The 26,351-nt window shown below is 40.2% G+C and overlaps 11 protein-coding genes and 1 non-coding gene across 12 annotated transcripts; 8 read left to right on the top strand and 4 right to left on the bottom strand. All coding sequences in view use genetic code 12, as the record gives it.

Annotated features, from left to right (window-relative positions):
• The first annotated feature begins 312 nt into the window (after window positions 1-312).
• Window positions 313-2,293, top strand: TUB1 (alpha-tubulin). Its single transcript, XM_064917034.1, has 2 exons — window positions 313-384; window positions 659-2,293. The coding sequence occupies exons 1-2, from the start codon at window positions 360-362 to the stop codon at window positions 1,978-1,980; spliced, it is 1,347 nt and encodes a 448-aa protein (XP_064775454.1). The 5' UTR covers window positions 313-359; the 3' UTR covers window positions 1,981-2,293.
• A 662-nt stretch (window positions 2,294-2,955) lies between these two features.
• Window positions 2,956-3,846, top strand: RJT20DRAFT_93764 (cytochrome-b5 reductase; the record flags this gene model as incomplete). The annotated part of the gene is made up of 1 exon (XM_064921499.1): window positions 2,956-3,846. The coding sequence occupies one exon, from the start codon at window positions 2,956-2,958 to the stop codon at window positions 3,844-3,846; it is 891 nt and encodes a 296-aa protein (XP_064775453.1).
• Window positions 3,847-5,122: 1,276 nt separating this feature from the next.
• RJT20DRAFT_117612 (pyridoxine 4-dehydrogenase) lies at window positions 5,123-6,405 on the top strand. The gene has a single exon (XM_064915858.1). The coding sequence runs from the start codon at window positions 5,224-5,226 to the stop codon at window positions 6,277-6,279; it is 1,056 nt and encodes a 351-aa protein (XP_064775452.1). The 5' UTR covers window positions 5,123-5,223; the 3' UTR covers window positions 6,280-6,405.
• Window positions 6,406-7,288: 883 nt separating this feature from the next.
• RJT20DRAFT_127599 (putative dihydrokaempferol 4-reductase (NAD-dependent epimerase/dehydratase)) lies at window positions 7,289-8,419 on the top strand. The gene has a single exon (XM_064917032.1). The coding sequence runs from the start codon at window positions 7,309-7,311 to the stop codon at window positions 8,386-8,388; it is 1,080 nt and encodes a 359-aa protein (XP_064775451.1). The 5' UTR covers window positions 7,289-7,308; the 3' UTR covers window positions 8,389-8,419.
• A 695-nt stretch (window positions 8,420-9,114) lies between these two features.
• RJT20DRAFT_1949 (uncharacterized protein) lies at window positions 9,115-10,563 on the top strand (the record flags this gene model as incomplete). Its single annotated transcript, XM_064919257.1, has 1 exon — window positions 9,115-10,563. The coding sequence occupies one exon, from the start codon at window positions 9,115-9,117 to the stop codon at window positions 10,561-10,563; it is 1,449 nt and encodes a 482-aa protein (XP_064775450.1).
• A 479-nt stretch (window positions 10,564-11,042) lies between these two features.
• RJT20DRAFT_t60 lies at window positions 11,043-11,124 on the bottom strand. Its single transcript has one exon. It is a non-coding gene; the product is annotated as a tRNA-Ser (tRNA).
• Window positions 11,125-11,775: 651 nt separating this feature from the next.
• RJT20DRAFT_127596 (MFS transporter) lies at window positions 11,776-13,789 on the bottom strand. Its single transcript, XM_064917031.1, has one exon. The coding sequence runs from the start codon at window positions 13,492-13,494 to the stop codon at window positions 11,836-11,838; it is 1,659 nt and encodes a 552-aa protein (XP_064775449.1). The 5' UTR covers window positions 13,495-13,789; the 3' UTR covers window positions 11,776-11,835.
• A 1,556-nt stretch (window positions 13,790-15,345) lies between these two features.
• CHS2 (chitin synthase I) lies at window positions 15,346-18,285 on the top strand (the record flags this gene model as incomplete). The annotated part of the gene is made up of 2 exons (XM_064921533.1): window positions 15,346-15,631; window positions 15,665-18,285. The coding sequence occupies 2 exons, from the start codon at window positions 15,346-15,348 to the stop codon at window positions 18,283-18,285; spliced, it is 2,907 nt and encodes a 968-aa protein (XP_064775448.1).
• Window positions 18,286-18,688: 403 nt separating this feature from the next.
• Window positions 18,689-20,070, top strand: RJT20DRAFT_39858 (putative cystathionine beta-lyase). The gene has a single exon (XM_064919992.1). It carries the CDS (start codon window positions 18,867-18,869, stop codon window positions 20,019-20,021), a length of 1,155 nt encoding a protein of 384 aa, XP_064775447.1. The 5' UTR covers window positions 18,689-18,866; the 3' UTR covers window positions 20,022-20,070.
• Window positions 20,071-20,765: 695 nt separating this feature from the next.
• AAH1 (adenine deaminase) lies at window positions 20,766-22,039 on the top strand. The gene has a single exon (XM_064919991.1). The coding sequence runs from the start codon at window positions 20,862-20,864 to the stop codon at window positions 21,927-21,929; it is 1,068 nt and encodes a 355-aa protein (XP_064775446.1). The 5' UTR covers window positions 20,766-20,861; the 3' UTR covers window positions 21,930-22,039.
• Window positions 22,040-22,149: 110 nt separating this feature from the next.
• Window positions 22,150-23,532, bottom strand: RJT20DRAFT_95016 (fungal specific transcription factor domain-containing protein; the record flags this gene model as incomplete). The annotated part of the gene is made up of 1 exon (XM_064921556.1): window positions 22,150-23,532. One exon carries the CDS (start codon window positions 23,530-23,532, stop codon window positions 22,150-22,152), a length of 1,383 nt encoding a protein of 460 aa, XP_064775445.1.
• A 42-nt stretch (window positions 23,533-23,574) lies between these two features.
• Window positions 23,575-24,955, bottom strand: RJT20DRAFT_150154 (Zn(II)2Cys6 transcription factor domain-containing protein; the record flags this gene model as incomplete). The annotated part of the gene is made up of 2 exons (XM_064919019.1): window positions 24,409-24,955; window positions 23,575-24,083 (listed from the first exon to the last, which is right to left on the bottom strand). Coding segments are annotated over exons 1-2 (630 nt in total), but the record flags the coding sequence as incomplete, so codon positions are not given.
• Window positions 24,956-26,351: the final 1,396 nt, after the last annotated feature.

Genomic DNA, 26,351 nt, shown 5'->3' with positions numbered 1-26,351 from the left:
CATAATTTTTGCAGCATTCAACTCGCACCCACATACACTCTCACTCACTCTCTCAAAAAAGTTCTTGTTCTCCTTCTCTTTCTCATTCTCGTGCTCATTCCCAATCTCTGTCCTTTTTTCTCTCCTTCTCCCTCATCTTTCCTCTTACTCCCAGTCGACGCGTCCTCCTTCCAGATCAGGCAGTCAACACCTCGTCTGCTCTGTTTTGAATTTGCACCAAAACAGTAAAATGGCAGTCTGGCGGGCGTCTAATAAACAACAGAAAAAAAAGACGAAACGAATAACAAATCAAATGATATATCATAGTAGAAGGAGACTAGTTACATTTAGTTCTATCCTCTAGTATCAAAGCACATAAGATGAGAGAAGTTATCAGTATTAATGGTATGTTGCAGAAGCCGGATCACGGCAAGAGAATGAATCGATGGAATTGGTTATCGTTGTCTGGTGATCTATTGTGTGTTATTGTCAATAGTGATACGTCGTTGTTGTATAATGATTTTTGGCGTTGAATTTGATAGATGGGTGGAAAGTCTTCAAATACCGTTTAAAAAATCGCCAGAAACACGTTATACATACTGTACAAGCCAGCCATTAATCAACATCCCAATCGGAGCCACGAACATCTGTAAGAAACACCGTTACTAACACCCCACAGTCGGTCAGGCTGGTTGCCAGATCGGAAACGCTTGTTGGGAGCTTTACTCCCAAGAACACGGAATCAGACCTGACGGTTACCTTGAGGAAGGTCTTGACAGACCAAAGGGAGGTGAAGAAGGTTTCTCCACTTTCTTCAGTGAAACTGGCTCAGGTAAGTACGTTCCTCGTGCTTTATATGTAGACTTGGAGCCAAATGTGATTGATGAAGTCCGTACTGGTAAGTACAAGGACTTGTTCCACCCAGAACAATTGATCGCCGGTAAGGAAGATGCCGCCAACAACTACGCCAGAGGTCACTACACCGTAGGAAGAGAAATCTTAGACGACGTTTTGGATAGAGTCAGAAAGATGAGTGACCAATGTGACGGTTTGCAAGGTTTCCTTTTCACCCATTCCTTGGGTGGTGGTACCGGTTCTGGTCTTGGTTCCTTGTTGTTGGAGCAGTTGTCTATTGACTATGGTAAGAAGTCTAAGTTGGAATTTGCCGTTTACCCTGCTCCACAGGTTTCAACTTCCGTTGTGGAGCCTTACAACACTGTTTTGACTACCCACACAACCTTGGAACACGCTGACTGTACTTTCATGGTTGACAACGAGGCTATCTACGACATGTGTCGCCGTAACTTAGATATTGCCAGACCTAACTTTGACTCCTTGAACTCCTTAATTGCTCAAGTTGTCTCTTCCGTAACCGCCTCCTTGAGATTCGACGGTTCCCTTAACGTAGACTTGAACGAGTTCCAGACTAACTTGGTCCCATACCCAAGAATCCATTTCCCATTGGTTTCTTATGCTCCAGTTTTCTCCAAGCAAAGAGCTAACCACGAAGCTAACTCGGTTTCTGAGATCACTGCTTCCTGTTTCGAGCCAGGCAACCAAATGGTTAAGTGTGACCCAAGAACCGGTAAGTACATGGCTACCTGTTTGTTGTACAGAGGTGACGTTGTTACCAGAGATGTTCAAAACTCCGTAGCCCAAGTCAAGGCCAAGAAGACTGTCCAATTGGTTGACTGGTGTCCAACTGGTTTCAAGATTGGTATTTGTTACCAACCACCAACTGCCATCGCTGGCTCTGACCTTGCTTCCGCTAGTAGAGCTGTCTGTATGTTATCTAACACCACTGCTATTGCCGAAGCCTGGAGAAGAATCGACAGAAAGTTCGACTTGATGTACACTAAGAGAGCCTTCGTCCACTGGTACGTTGGTGAGGGTATGGAAGAAGGTGAATTCACTGAAGCCAGAGAGGATTTGGCTGCTTTGGAGAGAGACTACATTGAAGTCGGTACTGATTCCTTCCCAGAGGAGGAAGAGGAATATTAAAGAAATTCAAGCTTTTAGAGATACAAGTGCCACAAGTTAATCCTTGTAGGCTAGAATTATTAGCGCCCTTATAAGGTATCACCAAGTGTATTTGCTACTTAAAATTTTGATGGGTTATTAAATTGCTTTCCTTTCAAATTTGGATTTTAAGTGGCCCTTGCTACTTGGAGAGATGCCCAGTTCCTTCGTTCCATCTTTATAGTTCATATATAATACCCCTTTGTTCATACTTCTCTGTTGGTTTTTTTATGTGGCGATACTTTGTGACCACGTCGCCCGGTTATAGTTATATAAATATAAACGTATTCGTTAATTCTTGAACTTGTAGACGGTTTTGGGGGAGCTCACGCGGTCGTTAAGGTAGAAATACTACACATTTCAACAATGTATCTTCTTCAAATTTTTTGAAGTCTAACTCTCTTCTTGTATACGCAAGTTTCGACGTCTATTATAATACAGATTTAAATACATTTTAAATGGCTCCAATCACATTCACGAAAACCCAAACTCAAATCTCTCACAGGCTGCAAAAAAAGAAATCCCCTAATATCTACATATCTACATATCTACATAACTACCCAACACGGTAACATATTCATATTTAAATCTCCAAACAAATTTGCGAATCCAAACCAAGCCTCATCGATTTCCATCAACTTCCCGACATAACCATTTGCCTCTTCTCTTCAACATCTTCTTACTAATACCTCATCTCCCATCGGGCTTATAGCCCGGCAGCTAACGGTTATAACGTCACTGAGTGCGTGAATAAAATTGTCACTATGTGAGGTCGTGTGCGCATCCAATTTGTTCAGCGTGTTGTTGTAAAACGTGAAAAATCACCAAACTTACCAATTGATTTGATGGAAATTCTTTAACTGAAGTAAGTTACATTAGTTTGGCCAAAGTCGAATTTGATAGTTGTAGATCATTCTAGCTTGAATTATAAAAGGTAGTTGCAGTTATTCACACAAAATGGAAGACAAAAGACACCTTTTGAAGCAGCCGTTGCACGGGATCTACATCCCCATCTTGCTTATCTTAGGAGGAACTCTCATTTTCGGAGTTGAGTACTTGCCTTACAGTATCGCTTTTATTGTAATTGTTTGCTCAACTCAGATCTTCCTTGCCTTGAAGAGAGCATCGTCCATGCACAAGACCAAATGGCAAGACTTTGAACTCATTGACAAGACCATCATCGCTCCAATGACATCTATTTACAGATTTAAGTTGGCACGTGACGATGAGGTATTGGACATCCCAACGGGCCACCATCTTGCCTGTTGTTTTACTATTAATGGTAAGGACGAAGTCAGATACTACTCTCCAATCTCCAATCAGTTTGATGCTGGTTTCTTTGACATTTTAGTTAAGCATTACGAAAAGGGTGTAGTTACCAGAAGATTGGCTCAATTAGCTGAAGGTCAGACTGTCAAGTTCAGAGGACCTGTTGGAAACTTGGACTATCAACCTAACATGGCTAAGGAGCTTGGTTTAATTGCTGGTGGTTCAGGAATTACTCCAATTCTTCAAGTGATTACTAGTATAATCACTAATCCAGATGACCACACCAAGATTTCCTTATTATTTGCAAATGAGACAGAGAAGGACATCTTGTTGAGAGCTGAAATTGATGAGATTGCCTCCAGATACCCGGATTTGAAAGTTCAGTATACTGTGACTCGTCCAACTGACAGCTGGAAGGGAAGCGTAGGATACGTCAACAAGGAGATGATTGAAAAGTTTATGCCAGAGAACAACGGCGCTAACAGAATCTTCATTTGTGGACCTCCAGAAATGAAGAAGTCATTAGCTAAGATCACTGAAGAATTGGGATGGCAAAAGGACTCCTTATTCTTATTTTAGAGAAGGACCAAGAAACATAAAAAGATACAAGAAAATCATTCATAACAAAAGAGCATTTACATCGGATGTGAAAATTCCAAATTTACATCCAATGGAAGCAACTTGCTTTCAAATTAACTAAACATTACAGTGTTTTAGTAGTAGCCTACAGGATAATTATTTTATAGAAAAGATTAATACGATTACGAGATGAAAATACCAATCGGTAACCCATGTGTAGCAGAATGATGTAAGGTGTACAGGGTAAAGTGTAGAAAAGGTCCATGTCTGGTTGCCGAGCCGTCAACTGTATGCGAGAGCTGTCCTATCAAACAAGGATGCTGGGACCGGCTTTCTCGAACTAAACTAATTCTATCCCGACACGAGCTTCCATGAATACCTGTGGGACTCTCAGAGAGGATAACAGTAAACTACCAGAGCAGTGCTGACATAGTGGAGCAACTTAACATTGTAGAGAATACCTCCGAGCTTTTATGCTTCGGATTTACAGAAAGCCTCGAGCCCAATCAGCATTCAGACAGAACAAAGAGATACCACTATGCTACAATTGCCGAAAATTTAAGGTAGCGTTGGAGGCTTTGAATGGTGGCAATCATGTCCTACAATATGAAAATTCTACGAAATAGTGGAATCCCTCCCTCTATGATTTTGCAGCTTTTGGTGAGAAAAAGGTCTTTGTCGACGATTGGTACTTTTGAATGGAGAACCTAATTTCATTGCGAGGTGCCAGCTTTTACTTGGACATCCACATGGGTTTCCAATTTTATATGTACCCCTCCACCAAAACTACCCAATTAGATCTACTGTCTCTTGTATTTGAAAGCTGCGCTCTTTCCAATTGGCTTAATTCGATCTCAAACCAGTTCCCCCCCCCCCCCCCCCCCCCCCTAAACCATTCCAGAATATACCAATTCAACAAGCCTCTTCTTACTTTTTTCAGTAACTCCGTCGCTGCGGATGTCGGAAAAATACTTAAATGCCCTATCTGTCAATATAATACCTACATATTATTAATCATTACTGTTGGATGTAATTGTTAACACAGTACGTCAGAAAAGGCTTTTCTTGGTATATGTAGCTAATTCACTCGGTTATTGCCCAGTGTGGCGGATTTAAATCCTAAAGTAGAAACTCCGGAGTTTCATCTACAAAAGTATTGAAGCCTTTGGCAGATCCATTGGTAGCCCGTAGCATTTTGCAATTAGACCATCGCGGCTTTGGAAAATTGTAGACGGATCTTCCATTGTAGCCAGCGGTTTTAAAATATAAAAGCATAAATATAAAAGCAATTGAGTTGCTATTGAATTGTAGTTTATTGTATTCTTCAGAGAATTTTCTTTAGCATAAAGTCTCAATTCGTAATAACTTAACCTAGCAATGTCTGACGCTTACAAGCCTGTCGATCTCCACTCAAAGTTCGGTTTCGGAACCATGTCCATGACTTGGACTCCAACTCCTCCGCCTACTGAGCAATCGGTAGAATCTCTTAAGTTCGTCACTTCCCATGATGAATTCGGAACCAAGGTGCTTAACGGTGGTATTTTCTACGGTGCCGACAATGTCAACTTGAAGCTCTTGCAAGCATTTGTCGAATCCAACACCCCTGAGCAGAACCGTGAGCTCGTCATCTCGATTAAGGGAGGGCTCAACCTCGTCACTCACAAGATAGATGGCTCCAAGGAGCTGATTGACGGGGATATCGAGACATTTACCTCATTCTTTCCAAAAGACAAGAACTCCAGACCAAAGTTGATCTTTGAAATGGCTAGAGTCGATAAGAGCACTCCTTATGATGAGACTATTGGATACATTGCCGACCACGTGAAGAATGGAGCTATAGACGGTATTTCTCTCTCCGAGGTGGGAATTGAATCTATCAGAAAGGCAGTCAGCGTCTTCCCTATCTCCTGTGTTGAATTGGAATTGTCTCTCTTTTCTCAAGATATCATTGAAAACGGCATCTTGGAGGAGTTGTCAAAACATGGAATTCCAGTTATCGCTTACTCCCCTCTCTACAAAGGTTTGTTGACAGACTATGCAGTAGAACATGCTGACACATATTTGCAAAGTATCCCAAAGGGTGACATGAGACTTAATTTCGACAGATTTCAACCTGAGACTTTTGATCACAATATGAAATACCTTAAGGCTTTGTACAAGTATGCTCATGATGTGAAAAAGACTAGCTTAGAGTCCTTATCTTTGTCATGGATCTTGGCTGTTTCCGAAAGGAAGGAATTCAAGGGAATTAAGAATGTTTCCAAAATCTTACCAATTCCAAGTGGCTCCACAAAAGATAAGATTACTAGAAACTTCTCCAACATTATTGAATTGTCAGATGACGATTTGCAAGCTATTGACAACATTTACAAGGAGAATCCAATTAAGGGGTTCAGATACAATGCACAAGCAGAGGACACTTTGTTAGTTTAAGTGCTGTTACCGGTTTGCGGCACAATACTTTGCCCAATAACCAATTTTATAGGTCTTCTACTATTATAGATAAATAAAATATAAGAGACATTGAAGAAAATGATCTGAAGGAAATTTGAAAGACCTCGAAATTGTACTGGTGGAAACAAGTTCATTTTATAGCATCCCCTTTTTAGAAGTAGAAGCTTATGCGACGGGTGTATTTGCGCTCTATAATCCTCCGTACGTATGGACAATACCAACCAGAAAACTTGAGGACATCAATAGAACTTTCTCGTATTATTGTTGTCAAGTAGCACCATTATTAAAGACAAGCTATTCCACGTTGGTCTTGATAGGTTTCTTCCAGAGAACAAAACTAGCATCAAATTGGTAGAAAACCTCTACCAATTTGCAAATGAATAAAAGAAAGAAAATCCTTGGAGCTATGTTTATCTTGGGTTTTGGCAATTTCAGACAAGCCTTCTTTTCTCAGATATGTTGCCTATCCCAGGTGGAACTACGAAGGAAAGAAAGACCGGCAATTACGCCAACATTTAACTTTGACAGATGAAGATTTAGCAGCTATTGACAGGATTTGTGTTCCAACTTCTGTCAAAGGGTGTGAGAAATTATGAGGAGGCCGCAAAAGCATTAAGTTAGAGAAAAATGCTGGAAATCGGTAAAATCGGAATCAAACCTTATTCAACATCGACTTCTAAATAAAATAAGACATCTGAGTTTATGTGCAGCTGTAAGATTCATGTTCAATATATGCAATAAATTACTAAATGTTAGTAAAGAAAAAGCAGGGAAAGTTAGCGACAAGATTACTACCGCATCCGCTCAATCGTTATCTCCGTCTAAAAGGCTGCAAATTTTGAGAAAGACGGCACACGGAAGATGAGAGTCGCTGAAAAAGATTCCGCTGCAATTAACAGCATTGGAAGATGTTTGTCCTAGAAGCTTCGTATTTATGAGTTCGTGCTATAAAAATGAATGAAATGTACTGAAGTATAATTCATAATAGGCATAAACTCGTTACTGGAAATGACAAAGGAAATAGTATTGGTAACAGGAGGCACGGGCCATGTTGGCAGCCACATATTGCTTCAGTTATTAGAGGCAGGCCAATACCAAGTTAGAACTACAGTTCGAAGCTTGTCTAAAAAGCAAAAGCTTTTCACTATTTTGAAAGACAATAGCTCTCAAATTACAGATGAGCTTATACAAGAGAGATTGTCTGTGTACGAAGCAGATTTGACTAGCGACAAAGGGTGGAAAGACGCCATCAGAGGGTGTGATTTCGTACTTCACGTTGCTTCACCGCTTATTGTAGGACAACCCAAGAATCCAGACGACGTCATTATTCCCGCAAAAGAAGGAGCCCTTAGAGTGGTAAAATTTGCACACCAGCTAAACGTCAAGAAGTTGATTTTAACATCCTCTTTCCTCTCGGTAGGGTTTGGACACCCTGATTCTGAAAAATTCGTCGATGAGAGGGATTGGTCTCCTATTGAGAGAATCAAGGATACATACGTGAAATCGAAGGTTCTCGCTGAAAGAGCTGTTTGGGAATATGTTGAAGGACCGACAAATCAGAAATCAACCCAACCTCTTGTTGTAACTGCCCTTCTTCCAGGTGCTATATTGGGGCCTGCGTTGAAAGGAATGCCTTACACTGCTACTTTGGACTTTGTTAAGATGATATTGCATGGTGAATTAAAGACAGGTGCACCACGCATTTATTTGAGGGTAGTCGATGTTCGTGATGTTGCACAGCTACACATTGAAGCTTTGAAGAATCCAGCATCCGATGGGGAGAGATATATCCTCACTAGCAACGAAGATGAAAATACAATATTGGATATTTGCAGCACTCTCAAGGCAGCTAACCTCAAAGGTGTGGATTCCAGTGTTTTCCCGAAGAGATTTGTACCAAGTTGGCTCTTGTGCTTCTTAAGTACCTTCGTTACTGAGTTGAAAGGTGTAGTGCCACATTTAGATCAACATAGAATTACCTCCAGCGCCAAAGCCATTAGAGACTTCAAATGGACTCCTATTCCAACTGAGACAACCTACATAGATACGGCAAGAAGTATGGTTGATATTGAGAAGGGTACAAAGTGACCTACTTAGTTGAAGTGTGTCAGCTGCAAATCACTGAATCGAGAAATTATATAATACTGCATAGGCGTATTTCATTTTATATATTTTTGTGGTCTTTTCCCATAATAAAGGTATCTGAAATTTACGGTCTAAGTGGACACTATAAAGTCTAATTCTTGCATCGTTACAAGCTTTGATCCCTTGCACCTAAAGCAAGCAATACAGAATTTGCATTTTTATTAACTCATGAAGTTACCTAACCAAGACATGTACTCCCTAGTTAACATGCTGAACTCCGGTGCTTCGATTCCTTCCAGTTTTTTCCATCCACAGTTCTCAGACAGGAAGTCCAGTATTGCCGCATTCGACGATTGACCATGGAAAGTCTCCATGCATAAGCCTGCAATGTACCTAATCTATACCGGAATTCACAACTTAAAGAAGCACCGAAGTGAATTTGAGGTGAGCATGTAGTTCTCCATCTCTTCACAAGCTCAAGGAAAGACCGACTGTATGCAGATGCAGGTGAAATTTGGTTACTGTTAATGTAGCTAAACTAGAGGCATTGTAAGGTGTTCGATATTGGGCGACAGATGAGCCTCAATCAGCTGGCTAGTTCTTGTGCGCGACAGGGTCCAGTGAAGTGCATTATGTGTCTTTTTTTTGAAGTGGAGAATTGAATTTATTCATTGCTTCTCTTCCTTACTGTTCGGCTTGCTCATAAAGTACTTTTTGCATTATATAGCTATGAAATTGTCATTCCAAACTAACCCTGTGTGGATCATAGCTGTGTTTTTGGCCACACAATTGTCGGTTGTGTTGGGTACCTCCCATAGGATCTTTGAGTTGAACGCTAAGAGCAACGCAGCATGTCTCTATGTCAACGCATCCCAGGAAGATACTTCCCTCTCCATCGAGTTCTCTGATGTGACCGACCATGAGATTCCTCTCATCATCTTCAACTACAATGACTTAATTAAGTTTAAAAACTTACCCAACCTTAACTATTTTGTGAATCATACCTACGTTTTCGAGAACCATATTGTTGAAAATAACAACGGAAGCGTGGGATTCACGTTTGAATTACGTAAAGGTCTTGATGAACTTCCACCTTCTCTCTTCAATACCACCATTGACGAGGACAGTGTCATTGAATACCCTATTGCAGATGAAGGTGTCTACTGTGTCTATTTACCAATTTACAAGAGCACAGGTGAAGGCTATTTGCCAACTACTCAATACAAGGCCAAGGTGACCGTCAACAATGAAGCAGTTCCTGCTAATATCTTCCAGGATATTTCAACACACGTTAGTTTGGCCTTGATGTTTGGTGTTGCATTCGTCGTGGTAGCTTTCTTCCATCCTGCTGTTTCTCAACGTCGACTCTCACAGTTGCCATTGATCACTCGCTATATCATCTATTATTTACTCACCAATTTTGCTTATAATTCCATTTTCTTTGCTTTAGAACTCATCTGCGCCTACTTCCCCAACGATCCATTGTACGATTTCACCGAGGATTGGTACTTCAGATTGCAAACTGGTGTTCTTAACAAGTTCCAATCCTATATTATCGTTCTTGTCTATCTTGGTTATGGCTATCACAAATTGAATGTTAACGTAATCTCGAAGTTTACAGTGACTCTTTGGCTCATCAATTCGGTATCGCGCATATTTACTGACTACCTCCTCAGAGAGACCAACACTATTATTGATATCATTTTGATTGACGAGAAATATCAAGTTTTGTACAACACCGTTCTTCTTGCTGGAACATATAAGGCTGACAGAGTAGCTGCTTGGGCACCCCGGGAGAGAGCTCTCACATCGATTTTCACTTTGGTTCAAATTCTTACTGAATTTTTGTTGTTTATAATTTTCTTGTGGAACTCATACAAAATCAACAAGAAATTGACACAATTAGGTGAACCGGGCTTAAAGAAATATATTACAAGATCCTTGTTCTACCACTTGTTCTTGTATAAAATAGTCTTTAAGCAAGTGGCATTATACCTCTCTCATCTTAAGTTTGGAGGCTTGTTCGATGTCGGAGAGACATTGCAAGTCATCGGTCATTTTATTGAGATGTTTGAGATGAAGCTAATTGGTTTCAATTTGCTTGAAATTCTTATTGTTTGGTACATTTGGGGTACTAACAAACCTTTAAAATTAGCTCCTGCCAAAAAGGTGGAGTAAGTGCTTCATCATGATCGCCGTCTAGCTGTCGACACATTGAATGTACATTTGATGTAAACTTCCTAATAGGCCATGATGTGCGTTCTACCTTCCATTATTGAGACATAGGGAGCAGAGGTATGTTGATCGGAAAACACGAAGTCAGTCCTCTAACAATTATATTGTATATAGTTAAAGAGAGTTGTTATCGATAAATAAGTTCTGCTGTAGTAAACTCTTTTGTCAGTATTGATTACTCAAATACAAGTTATTGCCAAAGCCAAAAGTAATACAATTTAATCTAACAACAGAACCATTTGGGCGGGGGTTACTGCTACAAAATGTTTTCTACGTCTTTTAAACTTTAAAATCTTTATCAATTTAAAGCTCAAGGCTTTGACTTATCATTATTTGAACTCTTCAAGCATACCCATAATAACTTACAAGTAGCAATATAGTTGCAATATCTCACATTGGAGCGGACTAAAAAAAATGAAATACGACAACTGCAGGACTCGAACCTGCGCGGGCATAGCCCAAAAGATTTCAAGTCTTTCTCCTTAACCGCTCGGACAAGTTGCCCTAGATACCTTACTTTTCAACTACTGCATTATGACACCCATGCCGCTAAAATTTTTAAAACATCCATGCCGCAATAAAAAAATTTTGCAGCTATTTTGTAAAGATATACTCCTTCAAAAAAGACAAAATCTGATAAGTTCCTTGTTAAACCTGGAAAGATGCCTATGATTATACCACTTCTTAAATGTCTGGGTGCATTCTTTGGATGGTGTACTAGTTTATTTAATATCTGCTATTCATGGATATGATTTTTTTTTTTTTGCCCTCTATGAATGTCCTGGAATTTCTTTATTTTTGGACGAATAATAGATTCTTTTGAAAGAAACGGAAATTCATTCAATATGAATGAAGCAAAAGAAGTCTTCCCACTATAGTAGACGTTTGGAGGAGTACTGGCGACTACCACTATACCCTTCAAAAAAAAAAAAACAAAGGACCAATTGCATATGCAATGAGGTATATTACATTGCCCCAAAGGGTTTTGGCAGAGAGTTTTCACACCCCGGGTTTCTCTCTGTACTGATTACTATCACACTGTCTTTCTCTTTTCTCTCTATTCGTTTAGTTAGTTAGGAATAAAAATATACCCCTTCAAAAAAAAAAATTCTGAAATAATTCTTACAATATGTTTATGAATTAGTTGTATTAGCAACAATGGCCAGAAGTGGCTCTATAAAGTGGAGGGATCTATGTACATAAAATTATCATTCCTCAATTGGCATATCTAGATCTAGCACGCAACTTTGGTCCATTCAAGTAAAAGAAGACAGGGATTGCTATCATAGCGAGAGCAATGAAACCCACGATGGAAGAACCCCAGCCGACTGGGTACTTCTCTGTCGACAAATTGTCGAACATACTACGTCCGAACAATGGGAAACAACCTGCAATAACGGATCTGAATAAAGCATTACTTGCAAAAACAGATGCCAAATATCTGTAGAAGGAGGCACCCAAGTAGTTAAACAAAGTTTGGAAAATGATGAAAGCACCAGATGCAAAAATTGTAGCACCAATAATTGGACCCATCCAGTGATAATCTGGAGAAGCAGTCCAACCAAAAATAAAAATACCCACTGGCATCAAAACAGCTCCGAAAATAGCACTAGGTAAGAAGACCTCAGGAGCGACCATTGTGCCAGCAAGAAGCTTCTTGGTGAAGGCTCTGTAAATGATAGGGATATAAATAGCAGCACCAATCATGATACCAATCATGATACTGACGTAAGAAACACCCATCTCAATTAATGTGAAGTGCTTAACTTGAACGAACACAATTGGGAAGGCCTCGAACCAAAGGTACATAACAGAGTAGACTAAGGCGATGTAAAGGTTGATCAATAAAACCACTGGTTCAATAATTGTGATTTCGAAAGGTCTCACTAATAAATCCATAGCAAGCTCATTCACTGTCATCTTAGAGTTCTCAATTTCACCTTCACTTGTAATGTTCTCATTACCTGTAATTCTTCTCAATCTCTTAGCCTTGCGGTAGAGCAAGGCTTTAGAGTAAGTCTCAGGTAATGTCCATCCCAATACCATGAAACAAGTACCCGAGATGATAGCCATGAACCAAAAGGTCCATCTCCAAGAGTCATGGCCACCCTTAACAACTAAAATAGAGCCAAACAATGGACCTAAAGAAGGACCACAAACACCACCGATAGCCCACGAAGCAATACCAACTGGCATATATGGCATGGAAATGATATCACCAATGGTGGCACCACCAGTAGCTAAAGCTGGAGAAGCAAAGAAACCGGAAATAAATCTCAAGACGCACAAACCAGCAATGTTGTTAGACAATGCAGTAGGAATTTGCAAAATGAAGAAAATAAATAATGTGATAATGTAGACATTAGTTCTACCAATGGCAGCATTCTCAGTCATTGGGGACAAGAACATTGGTCCAAGACCATAACCAATAACGAAGAGAGTCAATGGAAGAGTTGCAAGTGTCTCGCTAATATCAAATTTTTCCATAATATCAGTGACACCGGGTGTGTAAATAGCAGCTGCCATATAGACAGAGACAGTTAAGAAGGCAAGTTCACCTAATAAGAGCAACTTTTGGTACAATGGCCAATTGTATGGGTTCTCAGGATCATCTTCACTATCCCAGGTAACAATTACTTTGCTGTCTTCTTCTCCCTTAACAGTTGAAGTGGAAGAAGTCGAAGATTGTTCATCTTCTGCCTGGGCCTTTGCTTCTTTTACTGAGTCGTCAGAATCTGCAACCTCTTTGTACCCAGGAAGATACTTCTCTGGAATCACATAACCAGCACGCTCTTCCTTTTGTTGGAATACTTTGCGGCCAGAGATTCTATTTAAAAATGTTCCCCAGAATGAATTGTTTATGAAGTGAGACATGTTGTAAGTGGTGGTTAAAAAATGTTGAGTTCTCAATGGTCAGAAGTTCCTCGAAATAATCATAAAATGAGGATCTTGAAAGATTCTTATATAGAATTGAACATGACGCATCAAAAGAAGCTGCCAAACAGAAAATTTCTCAACCATAGAGTGCAACAAAGTTAACTGCTTCCCAATGTGGTAAGCCGAACAAGTGAAATACGGCTGAGACCATTTTATCACCGCGTACAGAAGGGGCTCAACTCCATGGCTGTTGTGCGTAAAAATATCACCGAGCTGCTTTTCCCTCTCGGTGATATTTATTTTGCAGGAAATTAACGAATTTTACGCACATTTGTCATCTAATGGTGTAAATGCGGAATTAAAGATAGAAAGTGCAATCACCGAATGCCTCATATTGGTTGCGGTATGGATGTATAGCCGCTATTTTTTTGACGTGTTGATATAGTCTCACATAGTAGGAATTGCATATTTGAGAGCAATGGGATGGATAAGAGTTACTCGACACGCAACGCTGATTTGTAATGTCAGCGTGTCGTATCCTTGTTCTATTAGGTTCTAGAGTTAACTAGGCAGGGTTGTGACTTTGTGCAGAAAAGTTAGGATTTAAGACGGAGTTCACCATCATTTCATTAGTAACTGACTCCACTTTTTTACTTGTGTTTGGCAATTCGGAGAAAGCTCCATTGTGTGTTGAGTCACAAGGTTGTCAGGGTAGGGATGGTGGGTAGGGATAGTTGTGGGAGATAACAGATGTTATCACTATGAAAAAATGGATCTCGGTGTAGTCAACCGCTGGCGTTAAATTTGCTAATAAAATTGAATGCCACTAAGAGAACAGATGCGAACTTCTCGGTGGTGTCGGATTTTGTATGAAAGGTTCGAATAATAAGGTACGCATAAGAAGACTCAACCTTAACACCGAAAAACCTATGCCGCAACAATGTCGCGAGATCGTGTTTGACGTCTTTGCATGACTAATCTATAGAATAATCAAATGACCAATAACCAGAAAACCCATACCGCAAAAATACTCACGTGCTTAACAAACATCCATGCCTCTTTAAACAGATGGATCTATAATTAGAAAATTTTAATTTAGGTAGTTTGCATCATCTTCCTAACGCAGTCCTACTACTTCCCCCTGTCTATTATTAGACTTCAACTAATGGTACAGCCCCTTCTTCCCCGATGACGACTTTTGCTGATGCCCCCAGTCGTCAGGCTGCGCCAGATTCATAAGTATTGGCATTACAAAACGACGGGGCTGTGGCAACATACTGCTGTATTGATGTATTCCGCGAACCGACGCATTTTTTGAGACGCTGACACGGTTTTCTTAATCCTAATGAGAACCTTGATACCGACATGAAACCACTGTAGCACCAGTTTTCTGATTATGAGAATGGCTGGAGAGCTCACGCTATGTTCTGTGATGACCAACGAGGCATTTTTCCCGAGGCAATGCTCATTAAGTACTTCAGTCACTGTAATCTATGCCGAATACTAACTGTGCCACCGCAGTGGAGACCGTTAACGTCCCCAACATCACCTGCACATATCGTTTCTGCTGCTGTTTATGTCCCGATTCGGTAACACTAAAAATTACACGACCTGATTTTCTCAGATCAGACACAATTTTTGAAGCATACTCCTTTGACAAGTTCTGGTAATTATTTTAAATTAATAGTTTCTTTCTTTTCGAAAAGTTCATAGCATCGAACGCTCGGTAAGAGAAAAGTAACCTAAAATTTTACCATGAGTCGTTATAACCACTCGGCGTATAACCCGCCCCGCGGTTCAGACGACCAAGAACGCGCCAATTCGAATGAGTATCTCAATCCCCATCAAATGAGTGGAACCTACAACTACAATTATGATAATAACAACAGCTCAAGTCTGTTGAATTTTCAACATCCAGAGCCAACCTATGACCGTCGTGCTGGCTCCCTGGTGTCTGTAGATGATATTTCATCTTACTATGACCGTAGATACGAACCCCAGCCAAACGACCAAAGCAGACCAAGTAACATATTCAATACTGGACACATCCAAGGACATAACTTGACCCCTTTGCACACCGATGGCGGCAATGTGGACCCATTTTACGATGAACAGTATGAAATGGGAAATATGAGTGGCGGGCATCAACAATTGCCCCAATACCAAGATTACTCTGGCAATGCTCATGGAAATAATGACTATACCTCGAATTTTCACCAAGCATTCGTGCCTAATGTCTATGACGAAGAAGATGCCGATGAGAAAGAGTTTGACCAGCAGATCCAATATAATCAGTTTGAGGGAGATCACTACGATTTGGCAACGGTACAAGTACAGCCCCCCCCTCTGATAATAGATATGCCTCCAGTTCCTGAACCAATAGGAGAAGACGACGAGGAACCACCTTCTCCTTTCAACGATGTCATCTTCCCAGAACCTGAACCTCCGAAGCCACAGATTGGTATTGCTCCTGGTTTAAACGGTCATTTGGTTTTAGATTGTCCTGTGGCCACGGAGTTACTTTCCAAATTTCCAGACTACAAGGCCGGTGCAAAGGATGGTGGGTTGTCCAGAGAATTTTCATACATGAGATATACTGCCGTGACTTGTGGTCCTAGTAACTTCTATAGAGATGGATATATTCTTCGTCCTGTTCATTACCCTGTCCCAAGACAAACGGAGATGATGATTGTTGTTACTATGTATAACGAGAGTGATGTACTTTTGGCCAGAACCCTCAAAGGAATCTTCAAAAATATTAAGCACTTAGAGTCCCGGTCAAGAAATGAAACCTGGGGTAAAGATTCGTGGAAAAAGGTTGTGGTTTGTATCGTTAGTGATGGTAGAACCAAGATCAATGAAAGAGCCCAAGCCTTACTCGCTGCTCTTGGTGTTTACCAAGACGGTTTGGCCAAGAGTAGAGTTGATGACAAAAAAGTCCTGGCACATGTGTACGAATATACCACTAGAGTGGGTATTTCAAGTGTCACAGACACCGTAAAGTTAACCACTGAAAAGATTGTTCCAGTTCAATTGCTCTTCTGTTTGAAGGAAAATAATGCCAAGAAGATCAATTCTCATAGATGGTGTTTCCAAGCGTTAGGACAAGTCCTTGACCCTAAAATCGTCGTATTGTTGGATGCCGGAACTCAACCTTCTGGTAGGTCATTGTACCATTTGTGGAAAGAGTTTGACAAGGATCACAGAGTGGCCGGTGCTTGTGGTGAGATCAAGGCATCTTTGAAGAAAAGACAAATGGTGACAAACCCTATCGTTTATGGACAGAACTTCGAGTACAAGATTTCCAACATTTTAGACAAGCCTACAGAGTCTGTTTTTGGATTTATTAGTGTGTTACCAGGTGCCTTCTCTGCCTACCGTTATCTTGCGTTACAGAATGATATCAATGGTAAGGGTCCTTTAGAAAAGTATTTCAAGGGTGAGTTCATGCACTCGAGTGGAGAGTTAGACCCCAATGATGACGAATATGAATTGAAAAAGACTCAGATGAAAGAAGAAGCCGGTATTTTCACTTCCAACATGTATTTGGCCGAAGACAGAATTTTATGTTACGAATTAGTGGCAAAGAAAGGATGCAGTTGGTTATTGAGATACTGTAAAGCTGCCAGTGCCGAGACAGATGTCCCAGAAAAATTAGCAGAGTTTATTTTGCAAAGAAGAAGATGGTTGAACGGTTCATTCTTTGCTGCTATTTACTCCTTGGTGCATTTTGCTAAAATTTGGAGCTCTTCTCATTCCTTTGGAAGGAAGATATTCCTTCATATCGAGTTTATATATCAGTTTTTGAATTTGGTGATTTCGTGGTTTGCTATTAGTTCCTATTTTTTGGTGTTCAGAATCTTAACTACCTCACTTGCCAATCCTGATTTAGGATTTGCACCTGGTAAGATTCTTTCAGTCATATTTCTATGGTTGTATCTCGCATCTATTGTGACAACCTTTGTTTTGAGTTTTGGTAATAAACCGAAGGGAACAGAAAGATTTTATATCGTGATCGTCGTTTTCTTCGCCATATTGATGGCTTATATGATATTTGCGGCTATATATATGGCTGTCCACTCCATTCAACAGATTTACAGAGATCAGACAAAGATCACGGTTGCTCTATTCCTCCAAAATGCCGAATTCAGAGACTTGGTTGTTGCAACCTCGTCCACATATGCATTATACTTCCTCGCATCATTCCTTTACTTCGAACCATGGCACATGTTCACTTCCTTCCTTCAGTACATTCTTTTGTCACCATCTTATGTTAATGTTCTCAATATTTACGCTTTCTGTAATATTGACGATGTTTCTTGGGGTACCAAGGGTGACACCGGAGGAAAGTCTTTGGGTGAAGCCAAGCTTAGAGAGGATGGTACCTTCGATGTTAGCATTCCAATCTTGAAAGAAGAGATCAACCAGTCTTATTTGAACCAACTAGAGAAGATTAAGAATCCTCTTGTCGAAGATGACGGTAAACACGTTACCTCAAACGAAGATTATTATGCTTTTATTCGTTCTATGACTGTGCTTATTTGGATGATTACTAATTTCATCGTTGTGGCACTTGTCTTGGAGACCGGTGGATTCAACCAATTTGAGTCTGCGACCGGATTGCAAGTTGAAAAGGACAAACGTGCAAGAGTGTTTTTAACGGTGATTTTGTGGATGGTTGCTTTCATGGCCCTTTTCAGATTCATAGGCTGTGTCATGTACTTGATCCAGAGAATGGCGAGAAAGCTCAAGCGCTCAGAACATGCCACTTCTGGAAAATTATTTTAATTGCATGTGTATTATAAATAGTAATGATAACATTATTGAAAGAATCAAATATTGGGCCTTCTGGTATAGAGCAGAAAGAAGAGGTACGACAAATAGAGGCTTAAACTATCACGGGAAATGGCCAATTGGCAGCTTCTTGGCAGCCTCCTCTGACGCCTCTGGAGACGCAAGTATCTGAAATACAGGTAAACTGATCTCACTCGTACCTCAATACCAAGAATCGTAAGTTCAATGCATCCATGGTCCTCTCATTTGCTCCATAACCTCCTACATATAAACTTTTTTTGCAACTATTTCAAATCATGAATTTCCGAGGGATGATAGTCATGTTCCATTGCGAAATCTCTACTTCCGACCCATTTGTTAATACCTCCTCTGCTATATCGTACAATGATTTACCGTCAAATGTAAGGTGTTGTTATGCGACTGCGAAACCGGGACTGTGGATCCTGAGACGGTAGGTGATTCCGCTTAGTAGAAACCGTTGAATTTGCTATATCTAGTATGGAACTTTGCCCGATTTCTTCAGTTTCAATTTTCTTTCTTAGTTGTGTCACATATATTGGATTAGTGCTTTGACTATGCCCGGCTTATCTACCAACTTAATTCACGGAGCCGACCACCTCCACCGTGTCCCAGATGTGGTACCTCCTATTAACATTGCTAGTACGTTCCGTTACGAATCGGACCCCGACAAGCTTATTAAGGTAGCAGACAGGGAGAAGTTCGAAATTCTTGGAACCCCATATTACTCTCGTTTGTCACACCCAAATTCTGAACAGGTCGAGGCCAGTCTCGAAGCAGTTACCGGTCACCATGTTGTAGCATACTCTTCTGGACTCAGTGCCTTCTACGCTGCCTTGACTCATTTCAACCCCAAAGTGATCGCGTTTGGTAAAGGATACCATGGCTGCCATGGAATCGTTCAAATTTGGGAGCGTAATTATGGTCTCAAACACATTGATTTGGATGACGACTTCAGCCAATTAAACAAGGGAGATATTGTCCATCTTGAAACTCCTGTCAACCCAGAAGGTATAAACTTCAATATTAAATACTATGCTGACAAAGCTCACGAGAGAGGTGCTTACTTGATTGTAGATTCCACCTTCGCTCCTCCTCCATTACAAGACCCCTTCAAATTTGGTGCTGACATGGTTATGCACTCGGCAACCAAGTTCTTTGGAGGCCATAGTGATTTATTAGCTGGCCTATTGATCACCAAGTCCCCAGAAATTAGAGACAAGTTAGTCTACGACAGACTTCTCTTGGGAACTAACATTGCCAGTTTGGAATCTTCATTATTGATCAGAAGTATCAGAACTCTTGAGTTGCGTGTCTTGAGGCAATCAGAAAGTGCTACGAAGTTAGTCAAATACTTGTCAGATAACAAATCGAAATTTCCTCTGTTGGCCAAGATTTACCACGGTTCCCTTCAAGATGACGAATATATCAAAGAGCAAATGCCACTAGGCCATTCGCCAGTCTTTTCCATTGAATTGGATACCGAGGATGCTGCCAAGAGGTTGCCATCTAAGTTGAAGTATTTCCACCACGCCACCTCTTTGGGTGGAGTGGAGAGTTTGATTGAATGGAGAGCTATGAGTGACAAGGAAGTTTCTCCAACTTTGTTGAGAGTCAGTGTAGGTGTTGAGAATGTTGAGGATCTTATTGAGGATTTCACTCAGGCTTTGGGTGGTTCTGTTGACATAAGTAAATTGTCCTTAAAGTATTAGAGAATAATTATTAGACAAATATAGAATGCATATGTATATTGGAATCAGATTCCGTAGGAATGGTATAATTTTTTTGAGATTGTTCAGGTTTTCGCCATTGAGAAACGCCTTATCTGGATAAAGAAGTTTAATCTAAAGACTCATTACTTCAATCTCCTTCTGGAAATCATACCAAACAGGCAACAATGTATTTGGACAGAGAATTTGCGCTAATGTCACCATGATCTTACCTTATAATAGTAAACCCTCTAAAATAACGGAAATACCCACTAACGCCGTGTTGATAACCGATCAAAACTTTCGGATCCATATTTTGGAACAAAACGTTTGCGACACAGAAAACGGTAATAGGAATCTATTACTACAATAGAACACAAGATCCAAATTCTATTCTTCCTCATAAAATAAACTTCCGTATACACTGTCTTCCAAGAAAATACACTCAACAAAGGACGCAATTTTCATCGGAGTTTCCGCGGAGAGCTCATTATCATCAATAAGCAACCAAATCGACTGGGATAAAGAAAATATTGGTCACAGTCAACTTATATTGTTCCGGGTAGTCTACAGTGATGGTCCTCATGTCCATGCCAAGCTATCATTATCGCTTTAATCCACAATTGCGCTCTATTGATATAGGCTGCAAATTGACATCGCTTGGAAATTTCTTTTTTCTTGGTACAGCGATGATAAAAAATATAACGAAGGATGAGGCACCGAAAGTTCAATATTTATCCGCCATTTTTGCATTATAAATAAGGAGGACTATCCTTTTTCTTTACGGATTGGTCAAGAACAATTCATTGCAAGCGAATCATCTCCCCAAAAAATCTAGCAAAAATGTCTGTCTACGAATGCTCCGAACATATGGATAACTTCTTGAGGGAGTTGCCTAAATGTGAACATCACGTTCACTTGGAGGGTACCTTGGAACCATCATTGTTGTTCAACTTGGCTAAGAGAAACAATATTACCTTACCAGATCACTTTCCTCCAACTATTGAGGACTGTGCTGTTAGATATAACAACTTCGCAGACTTGCAGGACTTCTTGGATCATTATTACATTGGAATGAGTGTTTTAATCCAGGAAAACGACTTCTACGATTTAGCAATGGAGTACTTCACCAAGGCCCATGCTGATGGTTGTTTGCACTCAGAGGTCTTCTTCGATCCTCAGGGCCATGTTGAGAGAGGTATTTCCATTGACACTGTTGTTGAGGGATTCAATCGTGCTTGTAAGAAGGCTAATGAGTTGTTCGGTACCACAAACAAGCTTATTATGTGTTTATTAAGACACTTACCAGCCGAGTCAGGTTTGAAGACCATCCAGGATGCTCACAAGTATTACGAGTCTGGAATTCTCCACGGTTTAGGTTTAGACTCTAGTGAAAAGCCTTTCCCTCCTCACTTGTTTACTGAGTGCTACCAAGCTGTCAAAGACAAATTCCCTGACGTCGGCTTGACTGCCCATGCTGGAGAAGAAGGAGATCATTCGTTCGTTTCCCACTCTCTTGACTTGTTAAAAGTCTCCAGAATAGACCATGGTGTCAACTCTCAGCATAGCGACGAATTGTTAGCTAGATTAGCTGCTAACCAAACTATGTTGTCTTTATGCCCATTGTCCAATGTCAAATTGCAAGTAGTCAAGGACGTTCGTGAGTTACCAATTGAACTCTTTTTCAACAAAAATGTCCCATTCTCCATTAACTCAGATGATCCAGCATACTTCGGAGGTTACATTTTGGACAATTACCGTGCGGTTCACACTCGTTTTGGCTTTACTGGTGAACAGTGGAGTAAGATTGCCATGAACGGTATCAACGGTTCGTGGTGTGATGAGGCTAGAAAGCAAGAACTCAGAGACCAAGTCCAAGCTGTCCACGATAAGTATAAAGGTTTGATCTAGATGGTTCTAAGAATATTTAAACTGTCTCCATCACTTTCAACATGTATAACGAGCTGCATTCTTCATTTCATGCATCACAGGCTATTTAATAGATTATTCAACTAATTCACTTTATTTACAATAAAACTTTAATTACGTAGCGTAGGATTAACTCTTCCAATCAAGTATAATTTAGTGCAAAATTTATAAATGTATATATATCCTTCCCGAAGGTTAATGTTTAGGCCAAACTTATAGTGTTGGCTTTTCCTTTAATCATATCTTTCCATCTGTTGCTTAAGCAGTTTAAGTCCTTTTCCTTCCAAACACTTTCCACAACTCGTCTTGCGATTTTCACACTTGCCAACTCACGAATTCTTTCCATCTCGATCAAGCGGCTAAGGACAAACCATCTCTCTTCATCGTTCTCTACTGAAACAATACCAATGACAAACAAAGGCCAGAGTAGCGACATTGTAGTAGATGGCAATGACACAATTAGGTTCATGATCTTCTTTGTAATCTGTTTAATAACTTTAAATCTGTCTGTGAACCTCTTGGGGTATTTCACATTAACAGAATCAACGTCCAGATTCTTACTGTGATTCAAATGCAAATATTCGAGATCAATTCGAGCAAATAAGTAAATCAATGTTGTCAACCTTTTAATTTCGGCAATTTTAATAATATTACCCTGACTGACGTCATCCAATTCACTGAGTTTCAAATACTGCTTAAGATTGTTCAACTGTACTTCTAGTCGATCTCTCTCTTCCAAAAGAGTTCTTTGAACTTCCAAGAACTTCGTATTTTTGCGATCCTTGTATTCGAAACTTTCATAAGCTTCACCAAGCTTGGAAACGCGATTGATCATCGAAATTAGATGAGGTGAACATCCAAGTACCAAATCAATACGCTCGTCTTTATCGTTCTTTATTTCAGTTAGGTAGTCATCATCAGAAATGATCTTGTTCTGGAACCAAGCTGTTTCGCCCATAACTTCATGAGTAATAAAGTAACGGATAAAAAATTTCGCCACAGGCGTAATATTGGATCTAATTGAAGACACCTTTAAAAACTCTTTTGCCCCATTCAAATGGATCAACCATGATGCACCACAGCTCGAAGAAATGTCAGCAAAACATAACATCAATACTGTAGCTAATACTTCATCCCAGTTGTTAGAGTTCAGATTTTGCTTCTCTTTAATAACCAGAGGGAGCATTTTAAGAACTTGCGAAGTATATATGCTGGACAAAGTATCAAACTTTGCGTTTCCAAGCAAAGAGAGCTGTCTCGCTGCAACAGCGACGAGTGTTTTGTACACTATCTCTGAAGTCTGGGCTAAAGGAACCACGAGATATAAGTAAGGATTCAAATCTGGATTAACTCTCGTCAAGGGAGCTGGAATTAGGCCGCTTCTACCACCAGAGCCTTTAGGGTAACAAATACAACCAGGACATATTGAATTGGTAAAGTAATTGAAGATCTCCAGCTCAAGCTTGAAGTTGTTTTGATAGAATTCTTCATTGTAGAAGTTGAAAGTCTGTGCAAATGTTTTGCTGAAGAAATGGTCGAAAATAAACGAAAACTCCACTGGGTTTGAAGACTGATTTGAAGACATATGTGGTGCTAAAAAATTGATCTGAGCTTCATCATCTAATACACTCTCAGCATTTTCTAGGAAAAGCTCTGTAAATATATCAGGGTTGGTTACAACTAATTCATTGGATGAGTTTATTGACAATTGGTTGACAATTGATTCTTCACTATTGTTGTCAGAATCAGAATTGTTGCTGTCTGCGATGGATATAACAACATTACTATTTGGATGGCTCATCGAATAATTCTTGAGCTCCAAGTCGTCCTTTGTGATCATATTGAAGATCTTATTAAAATCATCGTACGTGGTATTGAGAAAGAGGTTACAACGGTCATTAGTACTCTTGACCCATTTAATGGCCTTGTCATTTTGTAGCATTTCTGATAATGTTAATTGTTTCTTTTCATTAGGAAGTAGGAAGCTACGCTTCGTTTGTTGGCGAATAAGCTTGTTTTGTTTGGAACGGCCGAATGAAATCCCTTTTGCTATTGCCTCGTCTTCCCACAACAATTTTATGCCGTAGTTACAAGTTAGCTTTAATCTCACACAGTTGTGACATCTCGGATGACTTTCTAGAATGGAGTTAGTAAATTGTATGGGCAAATGATTGGAAACACCACAGTCCTTTGGTTATACTAGATCAATAAAAAGGAATGAATAAGGAAAACCAGGCTCATCTGATTTTTGAATTGGCAGAAAGTCTCTTCTTAAGCACAACCCCTTAAGCATATTTCAAGAAATATAGATCTGAACCAAGATGTGATACATCAGTTCCGATTCAATTGTGAATGGAAAGCCAAGTGAGATTTGGTATTTCTTTGCTGTATCTAGTCAACAATAGAATCGAAACTCCAGCTTCTTGTTCAACATATTCACAATCCACGATTCAATACATACCGTCGCATTTAACTCTCCTCTTCTTACAAGTCAAGCATCCGTCTCTACTTCTCTTATCGAACTTTCTGGTTCTCTTAGGTTTCGGCAAGTCTGCCGATGGATCTAGAGCCGTGGATGACATTGCCGTAGGTATTCATTTAAATGATGGAAACGGTGTGTAGAGGGGGTTCGGATCAATGTTTGCACGAAACAGACCTGGGAGAAGCGGAGGTCTTCAAAGAAAGATCTGGGTAGATTTTGGGGTTAGTGACAACTTGGGTGCTGCTACTAACAGTAGTTTCGCAAGATTACTTCACAAATACAGTAGAGGATAATATATTTTCAACGTTTGAGAAAAAAGAACAAGAAGCAAGAAAACCAAAGAAAGGAGAACAGCAGAAACAAATATCAACAGCTCGGAATCTTCAACTTCTTTGGTGATACAAAATGCCAATTCCATGCTGAATTCGGAAATCGCCAGGAGACGCCAAACTCCAGAAAAAGGAAAGCGAGTAATAGAGGAAGGATAAGGTGAGAAAGTTGTCAGATCTTATGATAATAAATGATGTAGGAGGAGGAGGGAGGAGAGTGAGTACAGTAAGACAACTACCAAGAAACAAGGTTTTACTATTGCGACCACCCAATACCGTTGTACGCGAAAAGACTATTCCAAACCGATGCTACAGTATATTTTCTGGAGGGCATGATATGCGCTTTCCCGATATTCGTACCGTTGCAAATGGTTGTGGTTAGTGCGAAAGGAAGCAATGGATGTGGATAGTGGTTAGTGGATAGTGGACTGGAAGTGGCTCCGGTTGAACCTAGCAGATACGGAGCTTGTCTCAACAATTTTTCTGGCCTTGTGGTGGCTTGTCCGATAATCGCTGCATCGACTAATATTCCAGTAGCTGTACGATATGTACGTACTTGTATTGTATGCCACGCAGCGCTTATTAATACATACGGTTTCTCCCCACAATTGCTGGGGGTCCACGGAGTAGTTTCGTTTCTTTGTTTATTGAGATCCGGTACCGAAGAAGAGTCAAATTTCAGGGTCTGCTTTTTGGGCCGACGCCCATGGCTATCAAACAGTAGGGTGATCTTAGATTAGCTGTTCCTTGGCTGGGAGTCAACTAGAACGCTAATGTCTGAGCTTCCTCAGTAGTACTATGGAATACTCCACTCTGTGTATGTCTGCACCGTGGTGGCCTCGGCATTAGATGTACTATAATTGGAAAATTTACAACTGCTTGCAATTAATCTGAATTTTACATAAAATTACGTAATGGTGGAAAGCCTCTCTGCAACGTTTCATTTCTTTTCGGCACCCGTTCCAGGGCCGTGAATTAGCTCATAGTTTCAAAGCCGTGGCCGTTGGTTCTTCCTTCTGAGCATATTTCATATTGTAGATAGCCTATGAATACAACACACATACCGACTAAATCTAGACTTTCCTGAAATTGAATCACTCCATAGCATTAAGCATCCCTAGAGTGACACAGCTTTTTCTCAATTGCAAAAGTATCATGATAGATAGGAGTATGTTTCCCAGTCATCTTTCCGACATCCAGAGTTGAAATGCACTGCACCTTGCCTCTCACAGATCGGAGAGTTTACTAGGACGGAACGCCTTTCCCCTTCTAGCAATAGCCTCCGTCAAAAATGAGTCGCTTATTTCGCTTAGCTACGGAATGCCACTACTACAACGTGTCTCTTGTGCTACGGTTGAAGTGAGCCGGTATAACACCTAACGTCAACAGTCCCAAAACAGGTGCATCCTGAAGGAAGCCGAAACACCGAAACTGTCTTCATGTAGTGTAGGAACTGATAAAAAACGTACGTTTTCTATCAGTTTCAAAAGATGGTAGCACCGAAAATTGCTGCGAAAGGATTATAGATGAGATGAAAGATTGTTTCATCTTCTGACATCTTTCTTTACGGAATAGTTGTTACTATTCCATACT

This window comes from Scheffersomyces xylosifermentans, assembly GCF_036884685.1.
Source record: "Scheffersomyces xylosifermentans strain CBS 12540 chromosome Unknown RJT20scaffold_3, whole genome shotgun sequence".
Lineage (NCBI taxonomy): Eukaryota > Fungi > Ascomycota > Pichiomycetes > Serinales > Debaryomycetaceae > Scheffersomyces > Scheffersomyces xylosifermentans.
This window is presented reverse-complemented; position numbering and strand designations above follow the sequence as displayed.